This window comes from Bos mutus, chromosome 7, assembly GCF_027580195.1.
Source record: "Bos mutus isolate GX-2022 chromosome 7, NWIPB_WYAK_1.1, whole genome shotgun sequence".
Lineage (NCBI taxonomy): Eukaryota > Metazoa > Chordata > Mammalia > Artiodactyla > Bovidae > Bos > Bos mutus.
The window spans coordinates 93,873,362-93,900,552 of record NC_091623.1 but is presented as its reverse complement, the minus strand read 5'-3'; the positions used below and the strand labels follow the sequence as shown (position 1 = coordinate 93,900,552).

At 42.4% G+C, this 27,191-nt stretch overlaps 1 protein-coding gene across 5 annotated transcripts in view; it reads right to left on the bottom strand.

Moving 5' to 3' along the window:
* Positions 1–27,191, bottom strand: part of ARHGAP26 (Rho GTPase activating protein 26) — a 475,515-nt gene that overhangs the window by 88,897 nt on the left and 359,427 nt on the right. For all 5 annotated transcript variants that reach the window (XM_070374544.1, XM_005904294.3, XM_070374543.1 and 2 more), the window contains 2 exons: positions 17,673–17,832; positions 1,662–1,800 (listed from right to left, as the gene is read on the bottom strand). In XM_070374544.1, the coding sequence (XP_070230645.1) occupies positions 1,662–1,800; positions 17,673–17,832 (299 nt within the window). The remainder of the gene's footprint in view (positions 1–1,661; positions 1,801–17,672; positions 17,833–27,191) is intronic.

Here is a 27,191-nt window from a genome sequence, read left to right as displayed (position 1 = left end):
GTGGATGCACCAAGGTGTGGCCACATTATGGGATACAGCAATCTCTTTAAAAGTAGTGATCCTCCAAGGTGGGGAAGATTTGTTCTCAGGAATAATGATAGGAAGGCAAAGGGATAGAAAACATTTTCGGTAACAAACAGAAAGATGCCAATCCAGATATGGAATGCCTTCCCTCCTCAAAGCCAAGAGGATCAATTTTTTCTGATTTGTGATTTTATTGTAACTCATAGAGAATATTGTTATTATCACATAATACATAACAGACATATCATATTTGTATAAATATATAAAAACATACAGACTACATATTAATATATTAAATAAAAATATATAATAATTATATAATAATCATAGCACTTTCACACCCCCAGCATTTACGGAGCACCATCTGAAGTGCTTTAATCCTCACAACAAACCTGTGAGGTAGAAAACCATTATCCCTGTCTTGCAGAAGAGGAGTCTGAGGCCCTGCAGTAGCAGAGAGCGGGCCCACGTGGCACAGCCAGGGAGCGTCGAGCAGGCTCTCACCCAGGCCGCTGTGCCCACAGGCACTGTCAACCATCACGTTCTCCTGCCTCCCCAAAGACACATGTCTCTGTGAGAGCAGCCATCTGCCGACTTACTGTCAGCTATTCACCTGTCTACTTCTGTTACTCAGTCCTGAGCTCCTTACAGACAAGGTCACGGTTTTATCCTCCTTGGTTCCTGCATGTGATTAAACAGGAACTAATGATGATGGCAGCAGCTTTCAGCCGGTCATCCTTGCCACGTCCTGTGCTAGCTGCTTAACGGCATAAGTTTGCTGAATCCCCATCACTTTACTCTGAGTTAGGTCCTATTAACCCTACTGTACACACAAGTAAACTGAAGCTGAGAGAAAGCAGGAGGCTTGCCCAAACACTGTCACTGGTACAGGAGCCCAGGTCTGCCTGCCTGTGGGCAGTGCTGGGGCCTTCAACCCCCCTCGTCCACCACTGAACTCCCTCATTACAGGAACTGAAGAGAAGCCACACTGGAGATCTGAGAGCCCAGTAACCCGATTGCTACAAAGTACACAGAAATCCATAAGTGGAAACAAGATTTGATACAGTCATGGTGAGAACCCTCTGCTATTTGGAGAAAGGAGGGTAGTGCTCTCTTATTAATCTATTAATTAATTCCACATGCTTAGTAAGTATCTACTGTGTGCCAGGCCTGGGAGAAGTGGAGGGGAAGTAAAAGCAAGCCAAACAAGGTCCCCCAACAGAGAAAGCCCCATTCCAGTAGTACGCGTGACTCGTGCTAATAAGCATAGAATTACAACCTGAGAAAAGGAAGGAAAACTGGTTCTAGCGGAGCCAATAACAAAAGAGGGGCTGAAGAAGCAGCGCCTGAGCTAAGCTTTGACTGTGTGACTGGAGGAAAAGAGGCTCAGCTATCTGCCCACAGGAGATCTGGAAAGTGGATCCTGGACAGTGTGGCTCCTTGCCTTTCATCCTCAGCACCCCTGCTTCCTGTCCTGTCGAGGTTACTCAGCCACAGAACCTGGGAGGGCATGATGGTCAATACACTGTCCTCAAGGACACAAAAGGCAGCAGCTCACACACAAAGGCAGAGGTGAGTTCTCTGGGCAGCAGGGATGCGGCCAAGGTGTCCCCAGGGCACCCTATGCAGTGACTCACGTTTCTCTGTCGACTGCACGGTGTGGAAGAGCGTCAAGGGCCTCTCGCTGCAGGATGGGGGTTTGGAGTCGCTGCTCTTCTTCCGAGACAGGTGCAGTTGGGCATTGGTGAGGGGCGCGTCTGGCACGGTGTTAAATATCTGCAAAATAGTTTCATAAAAAGTTACACACTAATGTGAACCCAGAAGAAAGCACAAGTCCGGACCTGTATGATTAAAAAGTCTAGTGGGGTCTAAGAATCAGCAAGAAAAAGAAAAAGACCATCAGCATCTGTTCAGGACTCTGTTGTAAGCATCTCTAGGAGCTGGCAGGGAACAGTCTCCTTTGGAAGTACACCCCAAGGGTCAGGAACCATCCACTTCCACTTCCCACCCCCTCTGTTATCATTTGCATGGATCTGCTTTCTGTTGTTCTCTCCAAAAACAACAAAAGTAGCCACTGTCTGTGAAAAGGACTTAAAATTTTTTTGATCACCTTTATCTAGAACTGATTAATCAAAATCATTTTCCTGTTCTTCACTGTCCATGGGTCTATTTCCCAGTTCTTAACAATTGCTTCACAATTTTCTGAAGATGTGAAACATGCATTTAAATGACACCAAAGAAGCCCAGAACAGGGCATCATTTTCTCATCCTCAATCATCTCTAGCTGGACCATCTTTTATACTTCAGCAGCTTTGTGTTATCTTTGAGCTGAAAAAAAAAAGGCTGTTTTCCCCAACTCTTGATGACAGAAGTAACATACATACTACAAACTGTTTGGAAAATGTAGAAAAGCTTCAAGAAGAAAACAGAAAAACTCTCCCAATTCCACTATCTAGAGATAACCACTGTTAGCATTTGAATTTTATTTTCACATGAGCTTTTTTGTTTTAAGCTTTCGTTGCAAAACAAAACAAAACAGGTCCACGGTTTAAAAAAAAAAAAAAAAGGTGAGAAGAAAATGACAGATAAAATTCATGACAATGCTTGTCTTTTTTCCTACAGATCCAAGTATGACAGAATTATTATAACAGCTACCACTTACATGGTGCTCACCATGATTACAGTCACCACCCTGCAACGTTGGCTCCCTAAGGACCAGTCGCTGCATGTGTTTTCCACGTAGCTCACTCAGTTCTGAGTGACCCTGAGCGTCAGGTACTGTTCTCATCATTTATAATGAAGGACTGAGGCAGAGAGGTTAAACTGCCACAATTACAAATATAATTACAGATGATAACATAGAAAACCTGTGTCCCTAGATTTTCTAGGTTTCTTTTTAAGTGCATATAATAACAACAACACTAATTCATTCAGCCTGGAAAGATCTTTTGAGCATCTCCTTTCTACCAGCACTCTGGGTACAGCAGTGCTTGAGGCCAACATGCTTCCTGTGGTTTAGACAGTCTGCATCTAGTAGCTGTGATTAACTGAGGATCGACCACGTCAGGTACCACCTCAAGTGCTTTGTATGTGTTATCTCACTTAATGTTAAAATACACTTCTCCACAATTGGAATCCTATTCTTTTTACAGTTTGTATCCTATATGTTTCTTCTAACATTGTATTATAACATTTCCCCCTTCATTAAAAAAATCTTCAAACCTTATTCTTCTTGAATGCATAATATACCCACTGTATTAAGATATCAACATTTATTGACCCATTCATTATCATCTCATACTCTGGAGTCTTCTGGATCTTCTGTTTCCCAATAATCACAAGTGATGAGAGGAAAGTGGTGGCACCCCCATGCCCCTCGCCTATGGGTGGCTCTAGACACATGAGAATCTTTCCCACGGTTTTCTTTCTTTTGTGCATGCATTAAAAAGCAGAAGTCAGAAGCTGAGATATAGGAAGCTAAGTCATAAGAATGATAAGAATTTCAGCCAAAACAGCTGCTCTCCATGAGTTGGCAGGTCTTTGGGTTCCAATGATGCCAGCCAGCTGGTTCAGTCAGTCTCCCTTCCAAACACAGCTGTCTGAAAACAGTATTACCATATTTTCCCCCAAGGGACTGAATTTTCCACAAAATAAAATGAATCACTACATAGCTGAGTTCATCTGGGGTAAGGATGTAAGGAAAAAAGGAAACTTAAAGCAAAAACAACAAAAACCCCCTAGCTTCCAGGGGAGCTTGAACCCCCAAAATAAGTACCTATGCTACACATGTCACCAGGCTCCTTCTGAGGATCTTCGAGGAAAGAAAAGAGAAACTATGGTTGTTGCTGAGCTCAAGGACCACAGTGCTAAGACCTAAGCACAGACCTAAGAAGCTCTCTCCCACTTCGTTCTGCGCCCCACCAATCCAGCCAGGGCTGCTTCTAGATGATACCCTGTGCACCAATAACACTGGCACTTGCTCTTATATATCAGTGTTTGCATCTGCCAGTCACTGTGCTAGGTCAACTCGGTGTAGCCAAGCAGGATGACCATTCCACAAGGAGAGATTTCCTGAACCACATGGCCCAGCAGGAGAGGGGCTTGGATGGAACCCTAGACCTGCAGTTTCCAACAACTCCCCTCCCCATCTCCACAGCAGTTCTCAGCATTCAGCTCATCTTCTCCAGCCAACCTACACTACCAAAGCTGGTGCCCAAACCCACAATACAGATTTCAACAAATGATGATGTCTCTTAACACCCTTCTGCCTCTGGCCTTAAGTACAGCATGTTCCGCAATTCCAAGCAAAAAATATCTGAAAGTGAATTCAAACTAAGTGATAGGCCCCCACCTCCTATGTCTGGCTTCCAAATTTTGTCTTTCTTTTCCGAGTGAGCTACTGAGAATGGGATCCTCGCACAACCACAATAAGAAAAACGATAATGCATATGCAGCATTTCCATTTCAACTGTCACCAGAAAAGTGAGCATTTCCTCTTTCCTAAAAACTACTAGATGCTAGAGAAACAAAGAAAAGTGAGTCATAAGGAAGAACTACGGATTTAAACAGAGGAGTGGAAAACTGCCTCCAAAACCGTGTTTATACACTGATAAATAGGAGACATGGGAATTACATTCTGCTTATTGGCTATTCTCTCTAAAAGGAAAGCTATTGGAGCGTACTAGAATCAGTTCTAGAAGACGGAGATTTTCTCCATGGGCCAGAGCTATAGTCCTGAAGTCTAGCTCTCTGGGCCTCAGTGCAAGCCAGGCCCAGGCTTTTGAAGAACTTAGACAGGGCTATTTTCAGGATCTAATGGACACATGTGCAAGTGGGCCTGCTATGAAATGTGGAGCGCCAGACACAGGACTATCATCATTATTATTACACATGTATTTTTCCAAGGCACGAGGGCACTTCTGCAAATCTGACCAATTCAGAACAGAAGATACAAACTTTCACTATGGAGTCTGGGCAATCATTCCCCAAACTACTGTTGTTCCTTTAACTCTGAAACTCAAATACATACAAGTTGTTTAAAGGCTGCTCACTGTTGAGCCAACTTCTCAGCCAGGCCAAGAGATGCCTGTGTGCTACGAGACAGCAAAAGAGACACTGATGTATAGAACAGTCTTATGGACTCTGTGGGAGAGGGAGAGGGTGGGAAGATTTGGGAGAATGGCATTGAAACATGTAAAATATCATGTAAGAAACGAGTTGCCAGTCCAGGTTCGATGCACGATACTGGATGCTTGGGGCTAGTGCACTGGGATGACCCAGAGGGATGGTATGGGGAGGGAGGAGGGAGGAGGGTTCAGGATGGGGAACACATGTATACCTGTGGCGGATTCATTTTGATATTTGGCAAAACTAATACAATTATGTAAAGTTTAAAAATAAAATAAAATTAGGAAAAAATAAATAAATAAAGTGAGCTGGAATTCTAAAGAGAATTCGAATGATTCACAATTTTGCTGTTATTCCAATCCTAATCTGTTTGGAAGGGATGACTTCAAAAGAACCCTGTGCAGTTTCCTTCATTCTGATGAGTAGAATCAACATCTCTGCCGAACAATGGAAGTATGAGCTCACGTAATCTCTGAGCAATGGATTTATGGGGCTCTACCAGGTAGCTGAACAATCTACTCATCTCACAGAGACTTTCCAAATTAACACAAAAGCGGGGAGGGGGGGCAAGGTTTATTCCATACCCCAAGTGTCCCATTAATTCTGTTCAAATTTACAAAAGAATTCTGGCTTAGGAATGCCTTAGAAATAAAAGTTATTAGGAAGGCTCTAAGCCTTCTGGAAGCTAACAGGGAGAAGACCATAAAATAAAAATATGATTCTAAATAACTCTCCCAAGTATCCCTAATTTCAAGATTCCTATAAGAGGAATGAGCAGACCTGTAAATACCAGGCTACTGTTTCCCCTTCAGCTGTGTGGCAGAATGGTCAGGGATGGCTTGGCCTCTGCCCTCACACAGAGCTGGGCTAAGTCCTGGTCTGGCTGCTCAGCGGGCAGGACTAACATCACCAACACAGACAGTGGCATCATTGCCATGTCACAGATGCAACTTATATGTGGAATCTAAAGAAGTGGTATTATACAAATGAACTTATCTACAAAACAGAAACAGAGTCACAGATACATAATATAAACTATGGTTACCAATGGGAATGTGGGGTAGGGATGAATGGAGAGACTGAGACTGACATATGCATATGCATATTACTATACAGAAAATAGATAACTAATAAGAACCTACTGTATTGCACAGGGAATGTTACTCAATACTCTATAATGAGCTATAAGGGAAAAGAATCTAAAAAAGGGTGGATATATGCATAACTGAGAAGAAACAACAATGTAAATCAACTAGACTCCAATAAAAATTAATTTAAAAAATAACCTAAACATCATCCAAAAAAATAAATATATAGGAAAGGAATTTACCATCATTTTATGGGGAGAATGCAAATAGGCATTGGAGCCATACAGACTTGGGTTCAACTTGGGCAAAAGCCTTAACCCCTCTGAGCTGTTTCCCTTCCGTAAATGGGAATCTAACACCTATCCTGCAGAGATACTGAAAAGTTAATGTATATTAAATGCTGAGCACAGAACCTGATAAAGAGTGGGCAGGAGGTAGAGTTAGTGTAAAGGACAATAAAAATATTCAAAGTTTGTTGAGTGTTTATCATGCTGTTATTCACATGGATTATCTCAGGACTTGGGCTTCCCTGGTGGCTCAGACAGTAAAAAATCTGCCTGCAATGCAGGAGACCAGGGTTCAATCCCTGGGTAGGAAAGATACCCTGTAGAAGGGAATGGCTACCCACTTCAGTATTCTTGCCTGGAGAATCTCATGGATGGAGGAGCCTGGTGGGCTATAGTCTGTGGGGTGGCAGAGAGTTGGACACAACTGAGCAACTAGCATTTTCAATTTCTCTCAGGATTTACCATTATCCTTGGGGCTTCCCAGGTGGCGCTACTGGTAAAGAACCCAGCTGCCAATGCAGGAGACACAGGAGACGTGGGTTCAGTCCCTGGGTCGGGAAGATCCCCTGAAGGAGGGGATGGCAAACTACTCCAGTATTCTTGCCTGGAAAATTCCATGGACAGAGGAGCCTGGCAGGCTACAGTCCATGGGGTCACAAAGAGTTGGACACAACAGAAGCAGATGTCAAGTTAAGCACTGTCATCTTATAGGTGAGACTCATTGAGACGAACTGATTTGTTCAAGGTCATATGGATGAGTACAGTTGGACTAGGACTTAAGACAGCTTAGCTGGACTGTCTGGGTCTTAATAACCTGTGGCCTTTATATCTGTTATTAATTTGAGAGACAAAAGACAAAATGCAAAGATTATAGTTCTGGAGTCTGATGGATCTGATTTTAGTCACTCACTAGCTCTGTGACTTTGGACAAGTTATACAACTCTGACCTTCAGATGCTGCATCTATAAAAACTCCTGGGACTGAGGTGAGGACAGAAGCACCTAACACAGTTTGACACTCAGGGCCCAAAAGCCATGATTGCATCCAATAAAAAAATATAAAAAGGAAAATAACTGGAGACTCAACAATGAATTATCTGCAGAGGATTTAATTTTTAAGTGCAAATTTAATTACTGTTCTTTTTAAAACATCAATCTCAAATGCTTACAGCAATGTTAGAATGTGCTGTTCTTTCCCCCTTGTCTACAAAATTCAAATTTCACTGCCCACCCCCCGACCCTCCCTTGGGCCCATCTCAACACTGGAGACCGTTGATACTTGTGGGATTTATTCTTAGCCACGTCACATATACATTTTTGTACCTTTTCTGATTCCACCTGTTACATGCTTCTGCAATTTACAAGGATTAGAAGCCTCCCCATAATGTGTGTGGTCTACTCTTTATTATGTGCTGTGATTTTTATGAGAGGAAAATTAGGTAATGATGAAGAGTTCCTGGTCTGTAACTGAAAAGTAGTTGAGACAATAAATCAACGACAGAGGCCTGGGATTACAAGGCAGAAGAGAAAGGCTTCTAGAGAGAGGAGACTAAGCACTTTCCTGAGACACGGTGCATCAGGGTTTCAAGCAATAAAAAATAACAAGTTATGGGCTTATTAATCTGAAGAGTGTCTGCTTTGGAGGTGGAGGACTAGGCCTACACATACCAGCTTACACACTGCCCACTCTTTTAACAACAGGCTGTAGAGCAGGATTGCTCCGGGCACGGCAAGCCATAAATCCAGTGCCTTTCTTCTGGAAAGCCAGGCAAGTCTTAGCAGGGCTCATTTAATATAACAGTTAAGAAGCCAAATTCAGAGGCTACAGGCACAGAGAGGTTTTTTAAGGACAGTTGGAAGTCCAATGTCCTGTTGATATCAGCATTTTGGCCCAGAGAACAACAATTTGGAAAGTAGTTTGTGGAGTTTTATTAAAAGTCCCTCAAAAGGAACCAATTTCATTTAGTAACTGGCCATTTATATAGCTGGCCTGGGTAACCCATGGGAGGCTCTGATTTTCCTTATCTCCAAAATGATTCTATTTCCTATTATCTTTGCTGACAGAGAGGAATAGAGTGTAACATAACAAAGCTCCATCATTACTTGGGAACCATTAAAGAAGCTTCACAGCTCAAATATGCTTGGTTTTTCTGGGGCTTTACTGGTAGGGTGGTGGGGGGAATACACATGTTCAGATCCACAACCTATGAAACTAAGGAAGAACAGTTTACATGGCATTAGACACAACAAATAGAAAAAAGGTCTGTGACAGAACCATTCTGGCCCAGCATAGAAGTAATTCCAGCTTATTTCTAGACCTAACTGGATAGAACCAAAAAGAAGGTGGCACAGTGGTAAAGAATCCACCTGCCAATGCAGAAGACACAGGAGATGCAGGTTTGATCCCTGGGTCAGGAAGGTCCCCTAGAGTAAGAAATGGCACCCACTTTAGTATTCTTGCTTGGGAAATCCCATGGACAGAGGAACCTGGCAGGTGACAGACCATTGGGTCGCTGGGTCACAAAGAATCGGACATGACTAAGCATGCATGCAAAAAGAATGTCCTCGGGGACCAATGTAAGGAAAGGTAACAACAACAACAATAACAAAAAATCAATGAGCAAATGAAAAAAGCCATGGCCATGAGACATAAGATTAGCTTCCCAAGCAGGCCATAGTGACAGGGGTTATCTCCATGGAATAAAGTGTCCAGATATTCTTCTTCATCATCATCATCATCATCATCATCCATTCTGCATATCAACAGCTGCTTGAAATACCAAGAAAATGAAATACAATTGCCCAACACTGGTGAGTTGACAGAAACTATTCAAATCAATTGTATTCTATTAATTGATCTACATTTTGTGTACAAACCCCAACAATGAACGCAATAGATTTCAATGGCACCAATATTTTGTTAAAAGCAGATCAAGGCAATTTGGTGGCCCAAATCAACTCAAATCAAGACAATCTTGAAAGAAACATTATCATTTTAATGGAAATGCAAGGTGGTTTAGGACCTGCTGCTTTTACAAAGGTGTTAAGTGAGGCCATCCATATTTGCTTACTCTTTCCCTTGACCATAAGATTAAAAGTTAACAGGTATGAAAAAGGGGCACTGATCTTTGGGCACTTCTGGGAATGAACAACTCAAAGCTCAACTCTCCTACCTCTTCCAAAGCCAATTGATGGACTGGAAAAAGAACCACGGTAACTGACTTTGTAAAACATCAATAGGCATTAAAAGGGGCAGTACTGATAAAAGCACAAGGTGCCTGGGCACCTGTGCACACCCACGTCCAGCTTCATGTGCAGGAACCTTTTTGAGTGTATGGCCAAAAGAAACACCATGGACTGCCCAAGAACAAGCCAGTCCCATCCCACTAAATATGTGTCAGAAAGTAACAGGAAGATGAAGACATACACATAACCTGAGATTTCACGTCTAACCAAAGCTCTGAAAAGGTGGCAGTTTGTTTCTTGACAGGGTTGTTCTTTCTAGACATTTAAATTTTTCAAAGTCACTGGCAAGGTAACCTTTAAAAAGAGAAATGGAAAAAACTTTGTAAGAAATTGCGGAATTTCTGGGCTTTCAGGTATCTTGGACAATGACAGCATTCAGTATTTTGAAATCTTAACTAGATGCATATAAATACTGGTAACTTCCACTATAACCCCAAGTATGGGCCTGATCGATGTCTTAAGGTGACAAGGTATGAGCTGTTCAACTTAAAATAATTATTACCTCAAATAAGCAAGGAAACAGCCAAAGTGTTTGCCCTCTGAACTTTCAACTCTGAAATCTGACCACAAAAAGAGCCAGACTCTCAAGTCTGTTCTTTCGCTTTCATATAAACCATGCTGAGTACAGGGTATGGAGTTGTTGATGGGAAATGATGCCATGAGCTAGTACTTGGGAAGTCTGGCAAGACAACTCAAATAAAAGCCATTAGGATCCTACCCTAGCCTATAATAAAGTAAAGGCTATAGGTTAAAGGTTACAGTCTCTGAGTAAGACTTTAAAAATATATAGCCCCAAGTTTACAATAGTATGATCAACTCTATGGTTTTGTTATTTATCTAATGAGTGATTTTGATATCAGCAACCAAAGTACAATCTGGTTCTGCTTCAGGGATGTTTTTCTCAAGTGCTGATACAATCATTTTACCCCTCTACTTGGAATCCCTGAGAGGTCCCATTTTTCTGGAGCAAACGTCAACCTTTCTCCCATAGCTTTCAAGATCCCTGACAGAGGGGCTCAATCCAACTGTCTGGCATCATCTCCGACCACTTGCTAACATACAAGCTAAGATTCTTCCACAACCGTGTTGTTGTAATACATACGAGTTGATTAATGTTGATAATTGATTAATGTTCTTCTGGAAGGCTGTTCCCACTGTCTCCACTGTTGCTCTGCCTAGAAAACCTCTACCTATCTGTCAGAGGCCAGTACAAGCTGAATGAAATTATTTCTCCTCAGTGGTACCATATAATTTAGTCATTTTATTGAATGTCACTTAGCAAACTGTATTATGGTAAGTTATATCCTGAGAAAACAAGAAAGCCATTGGAAAAAAGATCTTGTCTCATTTATCTTTGGTTAACAGTAGATGTTCAATAAATGACATCATTAGAGATTAACAAGAATAGGTTTTAGTAGCTTGGATTGTGAAAGGAGTCCTAAATTCAACCTTAGTTACTCTCATAACAAGCTGTTTCTTCAACTCTCTGGACTTCAGGTTCAAAATTTATAAAAGAGAGTTAACAATATTGGCCTTATAATGCTGCTATGGAAAGTAAATGATATGATAAATATAAGGCTGCTTACCACAATGTCTTGTGAACAATAAGCTGTAAGTAAAAGTTAGCTATTAATATCACTATTCTTATTACTGCTAGACTATGTACATTAAAAAGACCCATTACCTTTAACTGAGCAAATAAATCGGTATGTATTACCAGCATGGAAAAAGAACAAGTACCATGAACACCAATGCATAATTTGTATCTTCTGGCTTTTTCCTCTCTGCCTTCACTTACTGTGGGATATCTATTTGGTACAAATTGTTCCAAACATTGCTCCCCTACTCAGGGCTGTGCAGGAGGTGAACAACAAAGTTTCTGGAGCATCACAACAAGGTATATAGTTAGTGAACTTAATCTGACCAAACCATGTCTGTGAGAAACACATCATGAAGGCTCCCACAAACAAGAAACAGGTTAAGTTCTTGAGATGAGACAATGATGCTAAGCAGGGGATGTTTCTAGACAAATAGGTGCTGTCTTGAGGCTGTGCAGATGTGCCAGAGATAACATAAAGGAGTCCAGGAGTTCATTTTAATTTTTAACCCTTTGTCTGAATGTGTAGTGTTAATCCTCAGTAAACAACGAGAAAGTGGGAGGCGAAGGGGGGGACAGTAGAGAGGCAAGGCCCTATGCATGAAAACATATGTTTAATAAGGAAAAAGAAACTGAGTTTTCTCGTCAGGAGAAAATTCTCCCTCTCTTCTAAATGTCAATTTTAAAGACAAAGCTGTTTTCCATTTTAGACATTAATGAGTCAGTACTCCATACCGAGGCTCCCAAAGGGTATGTGAGGACTGAACCTGCCACTATTACCAAATGTTGGATGCTCCCTGGCCACGTAAAAACGGCAATACTGAGGAGAAACAGAAGAGCATTTTCCATATACATGCTGAGGAGTTGCAGCACCAATAAGAAAAGGAAGCTACATGCGAACCTGCCAGTGATGGGGACTGAGGCATTCTGGGAGATGGTCTGCAGACAGCAGCCCACAACTCCTCCCACATCTGTGGGCACACTGCTCTTCCCATGGTGGGGGGTCTCTTTCCTGCCCCTTCAGTCTGGCTGGACTTGTTGCTTTGACCAACAGAATCCAGTCGAAGTGACACTTTGTCTATTCTATTCTAGGCCTAGAACTTCTGAGGCCTTGTGGCTTCTGGTGCTTGTCCTTTTGAAAGTTTGGCCTAGACTACTAAATGATGAGAGAGCAGGTGGAGAAAGAGGACAAGTGGAGGAGGACCAAGGTGTCCCAGCAACAGGTGGCACCAAGGTCCCAGACATGTGGAATAAGGCCATCTTGGATCTACCAGCTGCACTAAAACCACTCCAGCAGATATTATACAGAACACAGGTGAGCCCTCCCCACAGTTCTGGTACACAGAGTTGTGAGCAAAAAAATTATTGCTATTTTATGTCACTAGGTCTGCAGATGATCTGTTACAAAGTGATAACCGAAAGACACATCTTATGGTTCCCCCCACCAAGTGGCTCCAAAGAGGCTACATGCCTGGGTTTCTATACCCTCTCTCTGTGCTGTCTTCCAATACTTATTCCTGGGCCCCTCTCAATTTTATTCCAAGGCACAAACTACACATCCTATATAAAATGCCCATAACAACATGGGAGAGGGTATTATACCACTAACTGGGGGGACATACACTTAAGACCTGTATGACGGCTTGTTTCAAGCAAGAGGACATATGCTATCAAATGCCTGTTGGGGGACAGATTGAAATAATGCTGTTAGACAGCACTTCTTCATCTGGTGTCTCAGGATTTTGTGCAACTTCTGACAACAAAGTTAGAAAAGTGGTCACTCAAGAGATTTGTGTGTGTGTTTATGTTTCTAGAAAATTATAGCCAAGCCTAAGGGCTTCCCTCATAGCTCAGTTGGTAGAGAATCTGCCTGCAATGCAGGAGACCCGGGTTCAATCCCTGGATCAGGAAGATCCCCTGGAGAAGGATCCTTAACTGCAACCCACTCCAGTAGTCTTGCCTAGAGAATCCCGTAGACAAAGGAGCCTGGCAGGCTACAGTCAGTGGGGTCGCAAGAGATTGACACGACTTAGCGACTAAACCACCACCACCAAAGGAATGCTCATTAAATACTGTTAATGGAAGGAATGATGCTGAAGCTGAAACTCCAGTACTTTGGCCACCTCATGCGAGGAGTTGACTCATTGGAAAAGACTGATGCTGGGAGGGATTGGGGGCAGGAGGAGAAGGGGACGACAGAGGATGAGATGGCTGGATGGCATCACTGACTCGATGGACGTGAGTCTGGGTGAACTCCGGGAGTTGGTGATGGACAGGGGGGCCTGGCTGCAGTCCATGGGGTCGCAAAGAGTCGGACATGACTGAGCAACTGAACTGAACTGAACATTTCCATATTGTGAATTTTAAAGAAAGATAACAGTATTTATCTGAGGACATAAACAAGGTCTGTTGATGAATAAAACTGAATTCCCTTAGCAGTAAATTCATCCAAAGCATTGTCTCTAAAGCTAAGGGCTCTCAGAGCATGAGTTCTGTGAGGTGAACATCACAGGCTTCCAAAGGAGACTAACACAGCATCTGCTGACTTTATACCACACCAGACCTGAAGCAACATTTGAAAAGGAGTCAAGCTGCCTTAGTCTAAGTTGTTTTTATCAGAAAGGCAAGCCTGATGAATGTTAAAGACTTTCTCCCCCAAATCATGTACAAACACAGGTCTTGCACTAGCTTTGGCCCATCATAGACCCCAGGTTAAAAATCTCTATCAAAGTGGCACGGGAGCTCCCTCAGGACTGGAGACACACACTCCACTGTAGTCTTCATCCCAAGAATGTTTCCACTGACACTCCTGCACCAGCTCCCACAGGAACATAAATCTCACTGTGATTCATCCCACTCTCTGGCAGAAACTAATGAAAAATAACATGTAATAAAGCACTGCAACGCTCTTTTAATATATGCCTCACCAGATACACAGTAGAGAGGAACATAATTTATGATCCAAAAAATCGGATGAGTATTCTCACCAGTTCCTGCCCGTATACTTGCAGGCCTGACCCTGCATTTCATATTTCATTTCTATTTCTGAATTTTGTGCTCAAGTGGGATGGCGCTTGTTGACACAAGTCTCAATAATGCTATTAGCAGTATCCAATCTTTTTCCTATCATGTTACTTTTTAATGTTTCCTGGTTTTGAAGGCCCAAAGACACCAAAAATTATTACAGTTCAAAACCTACTAGATGCTGCCTGCTATAAGCCCAGACATGAAACATAACCAAAGCACTTACTCCTTAGAGCTCTGTCTCAATATTTAATGTTATTTATTTGAGAAAATATTATGTTTAAAAAGTATTATTTTGAGCAAGGGGGCACATGCAATACTCGTAGATGTATTTATGCTCTATCTTCAGAGAAATCTGCTCAGACTGCTGAAAAGAATAGTTTACAGTTAGTGACATTCCTTGTTAGATTCTTGGCTAAGACCTTTAATAAATCACCTTATCTCACCCTCACAACAAACCAACTAAAGGGATGTGGCCCGCTGGCTGATTGGTCATCAAACTTCTTTCCCTTTGCTCTGCATGGTTAGGGGCTTTCCCAGTCTTCCTTGCAGTTAGAGGTAGCCACATGACTGAGTTCTGGCCAATGGAAAGTGGAAGAGAATAAGGAAAGCACCTTCTAGGTTTGGCCCACATAATCTTACCCAATCTTCCATGCCCTCTCATTTCCCTCACCAAATGGCTGATTGCAGAGATCTGCAGAGCAGAAGGCAAAACTACAAGAGAGAAGGAACCTGGATTGCTGAATCACTGTGTAGGATCCAACCAACAGAATACCCACAGTGAACTGGTATGTGAGGAAGACAGAGACTACTATTGTCCTGAGTCACTTTTGGAAGGGTTATTTGTCACAGAAGTCACACTGTACTGAAAGTATTTTTATGAGCATAGAGAGGTTGAGTAATCTGTTCATGGTCACACAGCTGACAAGAGGTAATAGATTTACATCCAAGCGGTTTGCTTTTAGAAATCATGCTATTAACTTGTTTAGAAACATGATATTCAATTATATTTCCTTTTTACAATTTCATTTTAATCATACAGAACATAATCATCTATACCTGACTTACTATATATGAAGGAACTGGCTGGACAAAGTCCAAAGGTTGAGACAGAGAGAAGATAATTTCTTCAAGTAAATTATCTGACCTCAGATCTCTTTATTAACCATGTAAGAAAAAAGCTATGTTGTCTACACAATTTTCCAGGATACCTCAATTACTCCGTGAAAGTCTATATTCAGAGGTTCTTTAGTAGTTACTAATGCTGTGTAATAACTTACCCCTCCCCCCAACTCAGTGGCTTAAAATATTTAATATCTCTCCCACTTTCAATGGGTCAGGAATTCAGGACAGACTTAGCTCAGTGGTCTCTTATGAGGCTGTACTAAAGATGTTGGTTGGGGCCACATCATCTGAAAGTATGACCAGGGCTGGAGAAGTCACTTCCAAAATAACAGACTCACATGGCTGGCATGCTGGTCTGATTGTTGGCAGGCAGCCTCACTTTCTCCCCACTGGGCTGTGTGACCATCCTCACAACATGTGGCTTGCTTCCCCCAGAGTGAGAAAATCCACACCACAGCAAACGCTACCAAGTCTCAGGATTGGTCTCCAAAGTCAAGCCTGTTACTGTCACAGTTTCTCATTATCACTTCCTACTGATCACACTGGGATTAGTGTTGATTTCTTATTCATAGTTGGAAGAGAACACACAAGGGGCTGAATACCAGGAAACGAGGGTCACCAGGAGCCAGTCTGGAGGCTAGCTACCATCATTCACCCAACACGCATGTACTAAGCATGTACTGAAGAACTACAGAAACAAAATAGCCCAAATTTGTCTGCTTTCATGTTACATATGTTCTAGAAGAGGTCAGAAAGGCAACAGATGTAATCAACAAGTAAATGATATACAGTACACTAGAAAGTGCTAAGTGCTGTGGAGACAGAGAAAGCACCCTCAGGGGCAGGGGGAGTGCTGGAGGTGGGGCTGTCCACAGTTTCACATGGAGAGATAAGGGTGAGCCTCACTCAGGCTTAAAGGAGGAAGAGTGTTCCAGGCACCACAAACAGCAGTCGCAGAGGCCTTGAGGTGTGAGTGTGTGCCGTGGGCAAGGAACCGTGAGGCGGTCAAAGTGGCTGTAGGCAGGAGCTGGAGGAGACGGCTGTAGGAGATGACATGAGGCAGTAGCAGAGGGGAGAGCAGAGACCGTGGAGGACATTCCAGGCTCCTATAAGGGCTCTGAGTTTCACTCTGAAATGTGAAGACACTGGACAGTTCTTAGCAGACAATTGACATGATGTGATCTAACACTAAAAACATCTCATTCTAGGGGCTGACTTCAGAATGGACAGGCCAATGGTGGAAGCAAGGAAACAAATGAGGAGGTTCCTCTACAAACCCAGACAAGAGCTGTGATGCCTTACGGTCTTGTGTTGTCAGTGCAGGTGGCTAGTGGTCAGATGCTAGATTCATTTGGCAGGTAATCTAGCACAATTAATTCACCATTCTAGGTAAAGGTTTTATTTAGGATTTCATTATATCTCAGCACCTTGGACTGTCAAATGCTGCCCTAAGGGGCCTTGCAGATGCTGAGGAGATTCATAGGGATTTGCTACCAGAAACTGAGGTGGGACCGATGGGTGCATGCTGCTTTCTGCCCCCTTAGCCCAGTTTTTAAGGGCAGCTGTGTTGACATACATCATTAAGCAGGGAGGGCAACCCTCTTAAGACAGACTAGAAACTTCAGTGCCCTAAAGGAAGAAAACTAAGCATGCACCCACCCACATACACAGTGTAAAACAATACAGCATTTATAAAATTATAAGGAAACTATATTAGGAAAAATATTTGCAATGCACATGAAAATTGATTACTATCCCTAATATTTAAAAACTCAAAAATTCATAGAAAAGAAAAAAAAGTAAAAAAATGTCTAAAAGGCATTTTCAAAATGAGGCTCCAAGTAGTACCTCCTTCATCAGATAGTTGTGAGGTTAAAAGGACAACATATATAAAGTGCTTAGCACAGTTCCTATTACAAAAGAAATGCTCATTATGTTGCCCACTGCTCCCACCACCACAACCGCCACCGTTGTCACTGCAGCCATCCCAAGATGACTATCACCACCACCATCACCACCGCCATCAGCAACTTCGTCAGCATCACCACAGGGTAAGAGCCACCAGCAACGCAAACCTGAGTCAACCCTGTAGGCCAGTTCTCACTCAGCTCCCCCCAGGTACATTCTCCACTTGCAATGACAAACAATATATTACCTTTTCATGATTTTCTATTAGGATCTCAATGACTATGTTCTGAAACTTGATATCCATTATGGCTGCTACAGTTTCTTCCTGAGGACGCAGCAGGGTGGGTCCAAACACCACGCCGAGGTTTGCCACTGTCATCAAATTCTGCTTGTGGTTGTTAGCAACACTGGGAGGAAGCAAAAGAAATGGCACAAATGAGAGAAATAGTAAATGACAGACAACTGACTTCCTACACCCGTCTCACCTTCAGACACCTCATCTGGTAGGAGCCAGACCTAGGGGTCTGGAGTCCAAAGCCAGACCTAGCTGCTGGAGTCCAAAGAGAGACTTTTTTACTCATAGTCTCATCTACCAAAGTTTCAGAAATCTCCAGTGTTAGGCTATTTTGCTATTTCATGATATGACACTCTTTACAATTCCCATTTTGCCTAAAAGAAACTAATAACCAACCAACCAAAACGGCTTGCCTTCCAAAATATGAACCTTTGCACATTTGAATCCTTGTTCTGCAAATCCAGGTTATGGTAATCCCTCTTAGTTACAACTTTTATCCTTGGCTGCTGCTTAAACCACTGTGATCATTAGCATTTTCTCTAGTGCAAATATAAAAACTCCTGACAGCTTTAATACATTTGCAAACACAGCCCAAAATAGATCTAATTTTTTAAATGAGTAGATCTCAGTCAGGAAATTCAGCACTTTAGGCTCAAAGTATTTAAGTCCCATCACATCAGACACGTGGCTTGTATTAAGCCAGACACGTGGCATGAACAGAAATAAACATGCACTACTTAGATCCATGTATATAGCTGTTTATATTATCACTTATACTCAAAATCCAAGAAACACACAGGGCCAGGAGTATCGGGTCTGAGTAAGCTTCTAAACACATAAGCATATTTTTGTATAATCAACTAACCAAAACATATATCTGAAATCCACACCCAGGTCACCATGACCTAGTCATAAAACTTCACTGTTCATTTGCTAGCCCCACGTATAATAATATACAAAGTTATCTATTGACAACGAGTTAAATTAAAAGTTAAGGCCATTCAGTATTGTTAAGAAAATATTAGGGGGCTTCCCTAAATCACCTGTTGGAAGAAGGAAACTATTCATTACTAGAAACTAGAGAGAAATTGGACAGTGGTGGCAGTTTGCACAGACATACCTCCCTAGCATTTAGTGCTATTTATACAGATTTTTTTTTTCTATACAATTCTATAAATGTTTGCACTGTTTCTCCTGGATACTTCTATTTTGTAGGAGAAAAAAGAGATTTGACTTTAAGTACTGGTTTTGAAACTGAGCCTTTACTGAATACTATATTAACTGATTTTATCACGAGAAACGTATTTTTCTTTCATTTTCTATGGCTAAAAGTCTAATTTCATAAAAAACCCCTCCTCTGAAAGAGATGGGTACGTCTGTGAAGCCTGACTGTGGAACAGCCCAATAAAGAAGGGAATTTGCTTTTTTATTGCTAAGCAACACCTGTAGCAAGGAGATTCTGCCACTGAAGCCTTGTCCTGTTTCTGGTCCACATAAGACTATTTTCATTTCCTGAGATCTAGATGAATTTCCTGATATTACTTATAGTTTTCCATTCTACCTAGAACTGTATCAGGTTTCTAGTCTGAAAGTGTTAAAGCAGATAGTCAAGGTTTTACCTGGCAAAGGGGAAAAGATTTGGTTCTGAGTCTCAGCTAGAATCACCATGTCTGCATATTTACAAGATGCTTGTAACACCACTACTTTCAACATCAGCTCCTTTGTGCAGGAAGTGAATTCCATGCTCTTATATTTCCCCTGCTAAATGAGCCAAGTCACTAGACTTACCCTCTTGTCACAAAAGTCCCTTGTGTATGTGAATCAACAAGCTATTTATATATGAAAGCACTTTTAAATTGTAGACCAATATAAAAATATAGGGTTTGGATAATGATCACTTTCACCATCACGCTTCTCAACAGGGCATCTGACTAAAGCAACTGCGTCTTAACAGGGCTCCCAGACTAGACTCTCTGGGTTCAGCTACGTCCCGCCTGCCCCCACCAGCTTCTGTCTGCCAATTCAGCGCCGCTCAAGTCAGTCCTCTGTTGAAAACTACAATGGCTTCACGCCTCACTTGGTCGCTGGGAGAGAACACAGTGACACAGTGCATGTGTATGACACAGGGTATGTTCAGGAATGCTTCCACGGTTGGAATGTTCTGATAATGGTGACTATAAACCGTTGATGGGCTCCATTGTTTCTAATGCCAAACTCCTATAACCTAGCACAGCTTTCTCCAACTCACTTCTAAGCCTTCTGCCTCCTCCCAGATCTGGTCCTTGGAAAAGGGCCTTAATGTTTAAGCTTTGGATTCCTCATCTTTTAAAAATAGGGCGAGTTTCATTTCTAATCTACATCATGAGGTTCCTATGAAGATTAAATGGATATAACATGGGAAATGCAGTGATGATGATTCTATTAATCATTCACTACCCATCTTCTGTCTACTTTCATATCTATCTGCCTTTGTCAATCCTTGCCCTGCAATGTCCTCTTACCCTTCCTTCTTTTGCTTGGCAAACTGCTGATCTGCAAGGCACAGTTCCAATGGTGCCCTTTCTTTCCAAAGTCTCTGACTAGTCTCTTCCCAACCCTCCACTGCTTGATGAAGGCAGGCGTGTTGGCCCTGGATTTATTACAAGTTATTAGTGTCTCAACTGTTGCCTTAGGATAGAGACTGTTTTTATTTTAGTTGGTAACACCAGTGCTGAGAGCAGTGCCTGGCTCAGGAGAAACACAATAAATGTTCACCGTGGTGTTAAAAGATGATGGGAGTTTCTGAGTAAACATTAAACAATTATTCACAACCCAGCTACTTACTTGGAAAACCTCAAATTATTACTGATGATTTTGGGGGAATGTACCTCAACTTTTCAAAGTCTGGAACTGTGTTCCACTCCTTAGATTTAATTAATGAGCAATAGTTACTCTGATTTGCAGACCCCAGTGACCCAAAGGCATTTGGAAAAAAGGTATGGTAACTGTGAATAAGCATAATAAGCTTGAGGCTACCTAACATAATTCATTTCCTTTTTAACGATCCATTTTATTTTAGAACTTACAACACACTGATGTAAATCATAAAATTTTGGGGAAAAAGGCTGCACCTTTTACGACTAACTACCATTATCTTCTGGCACACTGAAGCAACAAATTATCTATCCCTTGATTATTACTGCTCACAACTTGGTATAGCTATGTTCATTATTTAAGAATGAATTATTAATAGCTGGAGATCACTCTGAATCCCAGAAAGAAAGGCACAGACTTCAGCCTCTTGCTAGCACCAGCCATCCATTACAGCTTGATGCATTTACCTGTGTGTGGGAGGCAGGCTGGCAGAGTGCTGGGGAGCCTGGTCCAGTTGAGGCCACAGGACTCATTCATTAGTGAGGTCTATAAAACATGGAGAACTTGCTTTCTGGGCTGGTAACTGAGGTGCTTGAGCTCTTCCTCACAGCCCAGAATGTCATGTTGAGTCTTGACTTAAAATCCACACACAAAATTCTCCTGTGCATGACTGCACATTCCACCAAGGAAGTCTTTGATAGGCCTTGCCTAGGGCCACACGGACTCCTCTGTGAGCCTTCTTACATTACTGCCAGTTCTACAGACTTCCTTTGCAGGCAGAAGAGAAACAGTTCCACATGTGATTTTAACCTGGGAAAGGCCTGCTTCCTTTTGTGACCCATAAGAGTTTGCCACAACAGCTGAGAAACAGGGCATCCCCCAAGGGACATGACTTCAGGGCAGTTGGTGGGGGTCGACACCCCATGTTCCCTGTAGTTCCCTCAGGAATTATGGTTAATGAGGAAAGAGCACGTTCCAAGGAACACGGCCATGGCAAAGGGGCCTCTTGCTACCTTTGCTTCCAGGGAAAATGGATGAGGGCTCTGGATTGGTCTGACATCCTTTGAGAGGCAGAAGATTACTTCCAGATGAAGATGGTAATGGGGGAGTATTAGGAGGAGAGAAATAGGAGCCAACTATTTTGGGGCCAGAAATGCAGAGACGCCCATGCTGTCTTAAGGATCACATCTGTTTTTCTAGCGTTTAAATGAGAGCTGGAGCTGTGGAAGTGCTGAGTAGTACTTTATAACTACAGATTGGTCCTGATGTACCAACAATACCTCAGCCTGTTGCTAGGTTTGCAAACAGGTTTCATCTTGAGGCCTGCAGTGCTGGGTCATGGAGCATCAAAGCTGCAGCCTGGCTCCACAGGACACAATGAGTTGACCTGGGTGGCGGTTCCAGCACAGCAACACTGTCAGCCATGCTTTGCTTGTTTGCTTCAGCTTCCAGTGTTAAGAAATGATAACTTAGACTTGTGAGGTGTTTTAGAGTTTACAAGGAGCTCTGCACCATGTTTTTATGTTTGCTTGAATTTCATATAATATGTCTAGAACAGTAGCTGTCAAACCTTGACAAGGACCCACGGTAGGAAATAGATCTTCCCATGTAACATTTCACTAGCACATACATACATATATATATATATATATATACACACATAGAGAGAGGTATACACACATACACACACGCATATCAGAAACACAAGTTTCAGAAATAGTGTGATAAATTGTTTTGATTCTATTCATTTTTCTATCTACTAAATCAATTTCACAATTCACTAATGTGTCATGACTTACAGTTTGAAAAGCTTCCTTCTACAGGTAAAGAGTACAAATATTATGTCCAGTTTATAAATACAGAGAAATAAAGGCTAAGGGAGACACTATAGTACAGGGGGTGGAGTCAGACAGAGATTCCCAGCAGGATGAGAGCAGGCAGGTCACTTGGCTTCTCTAAATCCCTTTCTTCACCTGTAAAACATGAGCAACAGTATCTGCTTCATAAAGTTTGTTGTTCAGTCACTAAGTCATGTCCAACTCTTTGTTTAAGGCCGATAAAGTAAAACCAGGTGAATTGATCTCTTGGATGGAAACAATGGCTTAATAAATGACAGCTGGTATTGTCCACAGGGGCAGTCAAGACAGTGGTGATAACAATGTGGAAGCAGCAGCAAGTGCCAATTTAAAGTCACACTGTAAGTTGCTGGTGTCACCAGGTGTCATGTTCAGGAATCTCTAGTGGCCTGCTTCTACCTGGGGCAAGGAACCTGTCTCTTCCACCTGTATTTCAAGGGCTAATTTTTTCTTCTGGTTATTCTTTGTTCTTTCCATTTCTACTTTAAAAAAAATTATGATATACTTCAAATCTACAGATAAATTCAAAATAGACTGTTACTTAATTTCTATTATTTCCCTATAAGCAACTCTGGGCATGACAGGTTGAGAGCCTCCTTGGAAACTATAGCAAAACTCACCACACTCATTTGCTTCCACGGGTTAGGCCTGCCTGGCAAGTCCTCCCTTAACCATCCAAAGCTCACCTGTCTGCAAGGCCAGCTCTAGACACCCCTCTGACAGGAGGCCACACAGAACTCTCTCCTCTAAGTGATTATGTTCACAACTAATCCATGGAACATTTCTACACTGACTGCTTCCCTTCTCATGAGTGTCTCAGGACTGTGAGCTGGATCTGGATCTTGGAGTGAGTCCCCTGCAGCACACAGGCAGGGACTGGGAAGGCCTGAGGTTACCAATTAGGAAAGTCATTGTGTGAGTGGGCACCCAAGCTGCAGTAAATATCACTTATTTCTCTACCATTCTCTCAGGGTTAGAGGAGCTCCAAGCCCTGGGGCCAAGAAGGATTAGCTAGAAATGAAGTTGCTAGAACTATACATTTTTTGTGGTCACCCAAGGCAAGTTAAGTTTCAAGGGTTGTCAATGTGGTTCCTTCCACCAGCTTCAAATTCATCTTTAGTATGGAGTGGGGAAATGGTGAGGGGAATCCCCATCACCACTGGCCATGAGTTTTCTAAGTCAGACTGTGTGTGTGTGTTGCCTGGTTACCACCTGAACTCAGTGAGACGGGACCAGTCTGGATGGTGCTCAGGAGGCCTCTGCCAAGGAAACCCATCAGAGCCATAAATACAGCTTTGCTGGGCTGTACCAATGGCTGGCACCAGAATGAGAGTTTAAAATAAATTTTTCCATGTACTGACTGGGGTCATGTTCACCAACCATATTTAACATCTTTCTGGGAATGCCTATCCAGTGAGAAGCCAGATTTGAAACTTTGAAACACTAAGTGTTTATGTGTAATCTTCAAGAGAAAGCCTTGAGACAAGTAGGTAAGACTATCACTGTCATTTTACAGATGAGGAAACTGAAGCACTGAAAAATTAAGTAATTTGCTTGAGGTCACACTCTAATGAAGGACAGAGCCAGAAAGGAACTCAAGGTGGCTGCAGAGCCCATAATCTTCACTTTAGCACTCTGCTGCGCCCACACAAGTAAGGGTCAGTTCAGCTAGGCTAAAAGACACTCTTCTTTTTCCCACTCAGAAAATCCAACCACAAATGAATATATTGAGGCTTGAGCATGTGGGGGGAAAAGCAATGGTTACAATAGAGAAAAAAAAAATAAAAGCTTCTCCCTTGATTCACCACCCAAATTACTAAACTGGAAGAAGGGGGAAAAAGCAAGAGAGAGGAAGAAAAAGGAGAAGAACCTATGACAGTGCTATTGGACTAAACACCGTTTCTACTCCCTTATTGCAGTGAAAATGGCTTCATGCTTGACAAAAACATGAAATTGGCAAAATACCCCTCATATATAATAGCATTCCATTTGTAGTTGGCTGGCAGAGTCGGATCAAAAGAGTGAACACTTTAAGAGAAAAGAATGAATTGAAAGGAAAAAAGGAGGAATGGCTAAATGGGTGGTTTCCAAAGCAGCCCCTCTCCACCCCCAAGACAATTATGGCTCTACATGCATCCCTGCAGGCTGCTCTGCTTTCATCCAACAGCCTCAAAGTTCTGTGAATAGCAACAATGTCTTCTCTACTTTCAGTGAAATGTTTAAACTATATTTCAGATGGGTAAGCATCACTGCTAAGATGGTAAGTATTGACCAATATGATACACATCAGGGCTTCCCTGATGGCTCAGTTGGTAAAGAATCTGCCTGCAATGCAGGAGACCCAGGTTTGATTCCTGGGTCAGGAAGATCCACTGGAGAAGGGAAGGCTACCCACTCCAGTATTCTGGCCTAGAGAATTCCATGGACTGTATAGTCTATGGGGTTGCAAAGAATTGGACACAACTGACTGACTTTCACTTTTCATATACGTCAACTTTAATGCCCAATTACAGAGGCCCATTTGGTGCTGAAAATTCTATAGAGAAAAGGAAAAGGGATTCAGGTGAATTTTAAAAAGTCATTGTACCTTTTAGCATATAGCTTGCAGTCTAAAGTGGAGACTGTTCCAAAATCTGAGTGTGCAACCAACTCTATTCCTACTCTGGCCTCCTCCAATCCAATTCCAGTACCTATTTAAAATCCACCAAAGATTTCTGCTTTAAATTTCAAGTTGAAAACCCTTGGCCTTCAAGATCCTGCCTGATCTAGACCTTCCTCCATTATCTCTCCCTTAGCTCATGGATCTCTGGGCTAAAACTCTAGTTAAGCCTGGGTGCCTTCCTTTCTAATGCCTATCCCCCGATCAGGGAAGCTCTGCAGTCCCTCTTGATCTGGCTCTCTCCTAACTCATCACTCTCTTTTCCCAAAGAGGTCTTTCCTGGATACCCCAAGCCAGGTCAGATACCTTATTACAACTCTTAATTCTGCAATTCTCCTTCCTAGCACTTAGTGAATTATGTCATTATTCATGGAATTATCATTGTCTGTCTCCTCCACTTACTAGAAGTTCCAAGAAAACTGGGATGGCGTTATCCTCCCTTATTGCTCCATCGCCAGGGCTTAGCACAGAGTTTGCCTGTATTAGGTATTCGGGGAAAAAGGAACATATGCATGCTTTAGGAGGTCACCTTCCTTTGAGGTTATCAAGGCTCAGTTGCACTTCAATTCAATTCAATTCAATTCAGTCGCTCAGTCATGTCTGACTCTTTGCGACCCCATGAACTGCAGCACGCCAGGCCTCCCTGTCCATCACCAACTCCCTAAATGCCTGGTTTAAACTGTCTACTAATGTCTTGCTACCTTTGCCAAGGGGGGGACAGCAGTCAGGGGAGTGGCTAGAGCAGCTTACTGCGACACTGACAGCATGCAACAAACCAGTGGCTCTCCTTGGCCACAGTGCTAATCTGGAAGGTACGAAGGCCATAAAATACTCGTAGGGTATAATTACCATTATTACATGACTGCTCTAATATGCACTATAAAATACAGCATAAGTTCACAATGTTATATCAGGCTCTTTTCAATACACTTAAACCTTCTAGGACAGTGTCTCCTGTGGAAAAAAAAAATCTCACTTTTCCTTTTCTTACCCCTTTCTTCAATTTCATTATTTCCTACCTGCCTTAGATTATTAAGATCATCATCAACAATAACAGCTACTGACACTGACCAAGCACTTACTGTGAGACAAGTATTAAGTACTCCATTGATTAACTCATTTTATCTTTACAATAACCCTATGAGGTAAGTTCCATTACTGCCCCCACACGAAGAAGCTAAGGCTCAGAAAATCCAGAAATTTGTCCAGGGTCACATACTGGGGGCTACCACACACTGGTGGCTCAGTGGTAAACACCTGCCTTCCAGTACAGGAGACATAGATTTGATCCCTAGGTCAGGAAGATCCCCTGGAGAAGGAAATGGCAACCCACTCCAGTATTCTTGCCTGGGAAACCCCATGGACAGAGAAGCCTGATGGGTCATAGTCTATGGGGTCACAAAGAGTAGGACGCGACTCAGCAACTAAACACCACCACCACATACTGAATAAGTCATAAAGTGGGAATTTGATGCCAGGCAGTCTGCAGTCCAGAGCTACTGCTACTAAATGCTCTCTGGTACAATGCAATGTGGGTGTGTATGAGATATAATATATACAGTATATGATCTGTCATTTTTATCTCACTTGCCTCTCTTCTTTTCTACATAGCCTAGCCTTAAAGAGAACACGGGTAAAAGGAGAACCAGATTATTTTTAAAAGGATGTTTTGAAAGCAAACAAGAATATTAGGTTTATCTCTGCCCACTGACAGTATAAAATCCCAAGGCTTTTCTTCTGGGAGAAAACTAATCTGGGTCATGGGAATTACTGGCCCCCTCGAGAATAGGCCAAGTTTCATTAACACGAAGAATTATACTTTTTCTGCTAAGCTGTCTAGTTTTCCTGATTAGTCACTGTCATTTAGAGACTAAAAATAGGCTAACCTGCATTCTACTTGCCCTGCATGGATTCAGCTACTTGGTACCCGAATACTTTTGTGCAGATGGAAGGCACATCCCTTCAGTCTAGGGGTTAATGGATGGGCTTCCCCTCTCTGGCCCTGGCTAGATCAGGCTCTGGCCTGCAGCTGTATTCTTGGACCCAGTCCACAGGCCAGATGAGGAAGCATAGCACTGTCATACAGAAAGACCTGCAGAGAAG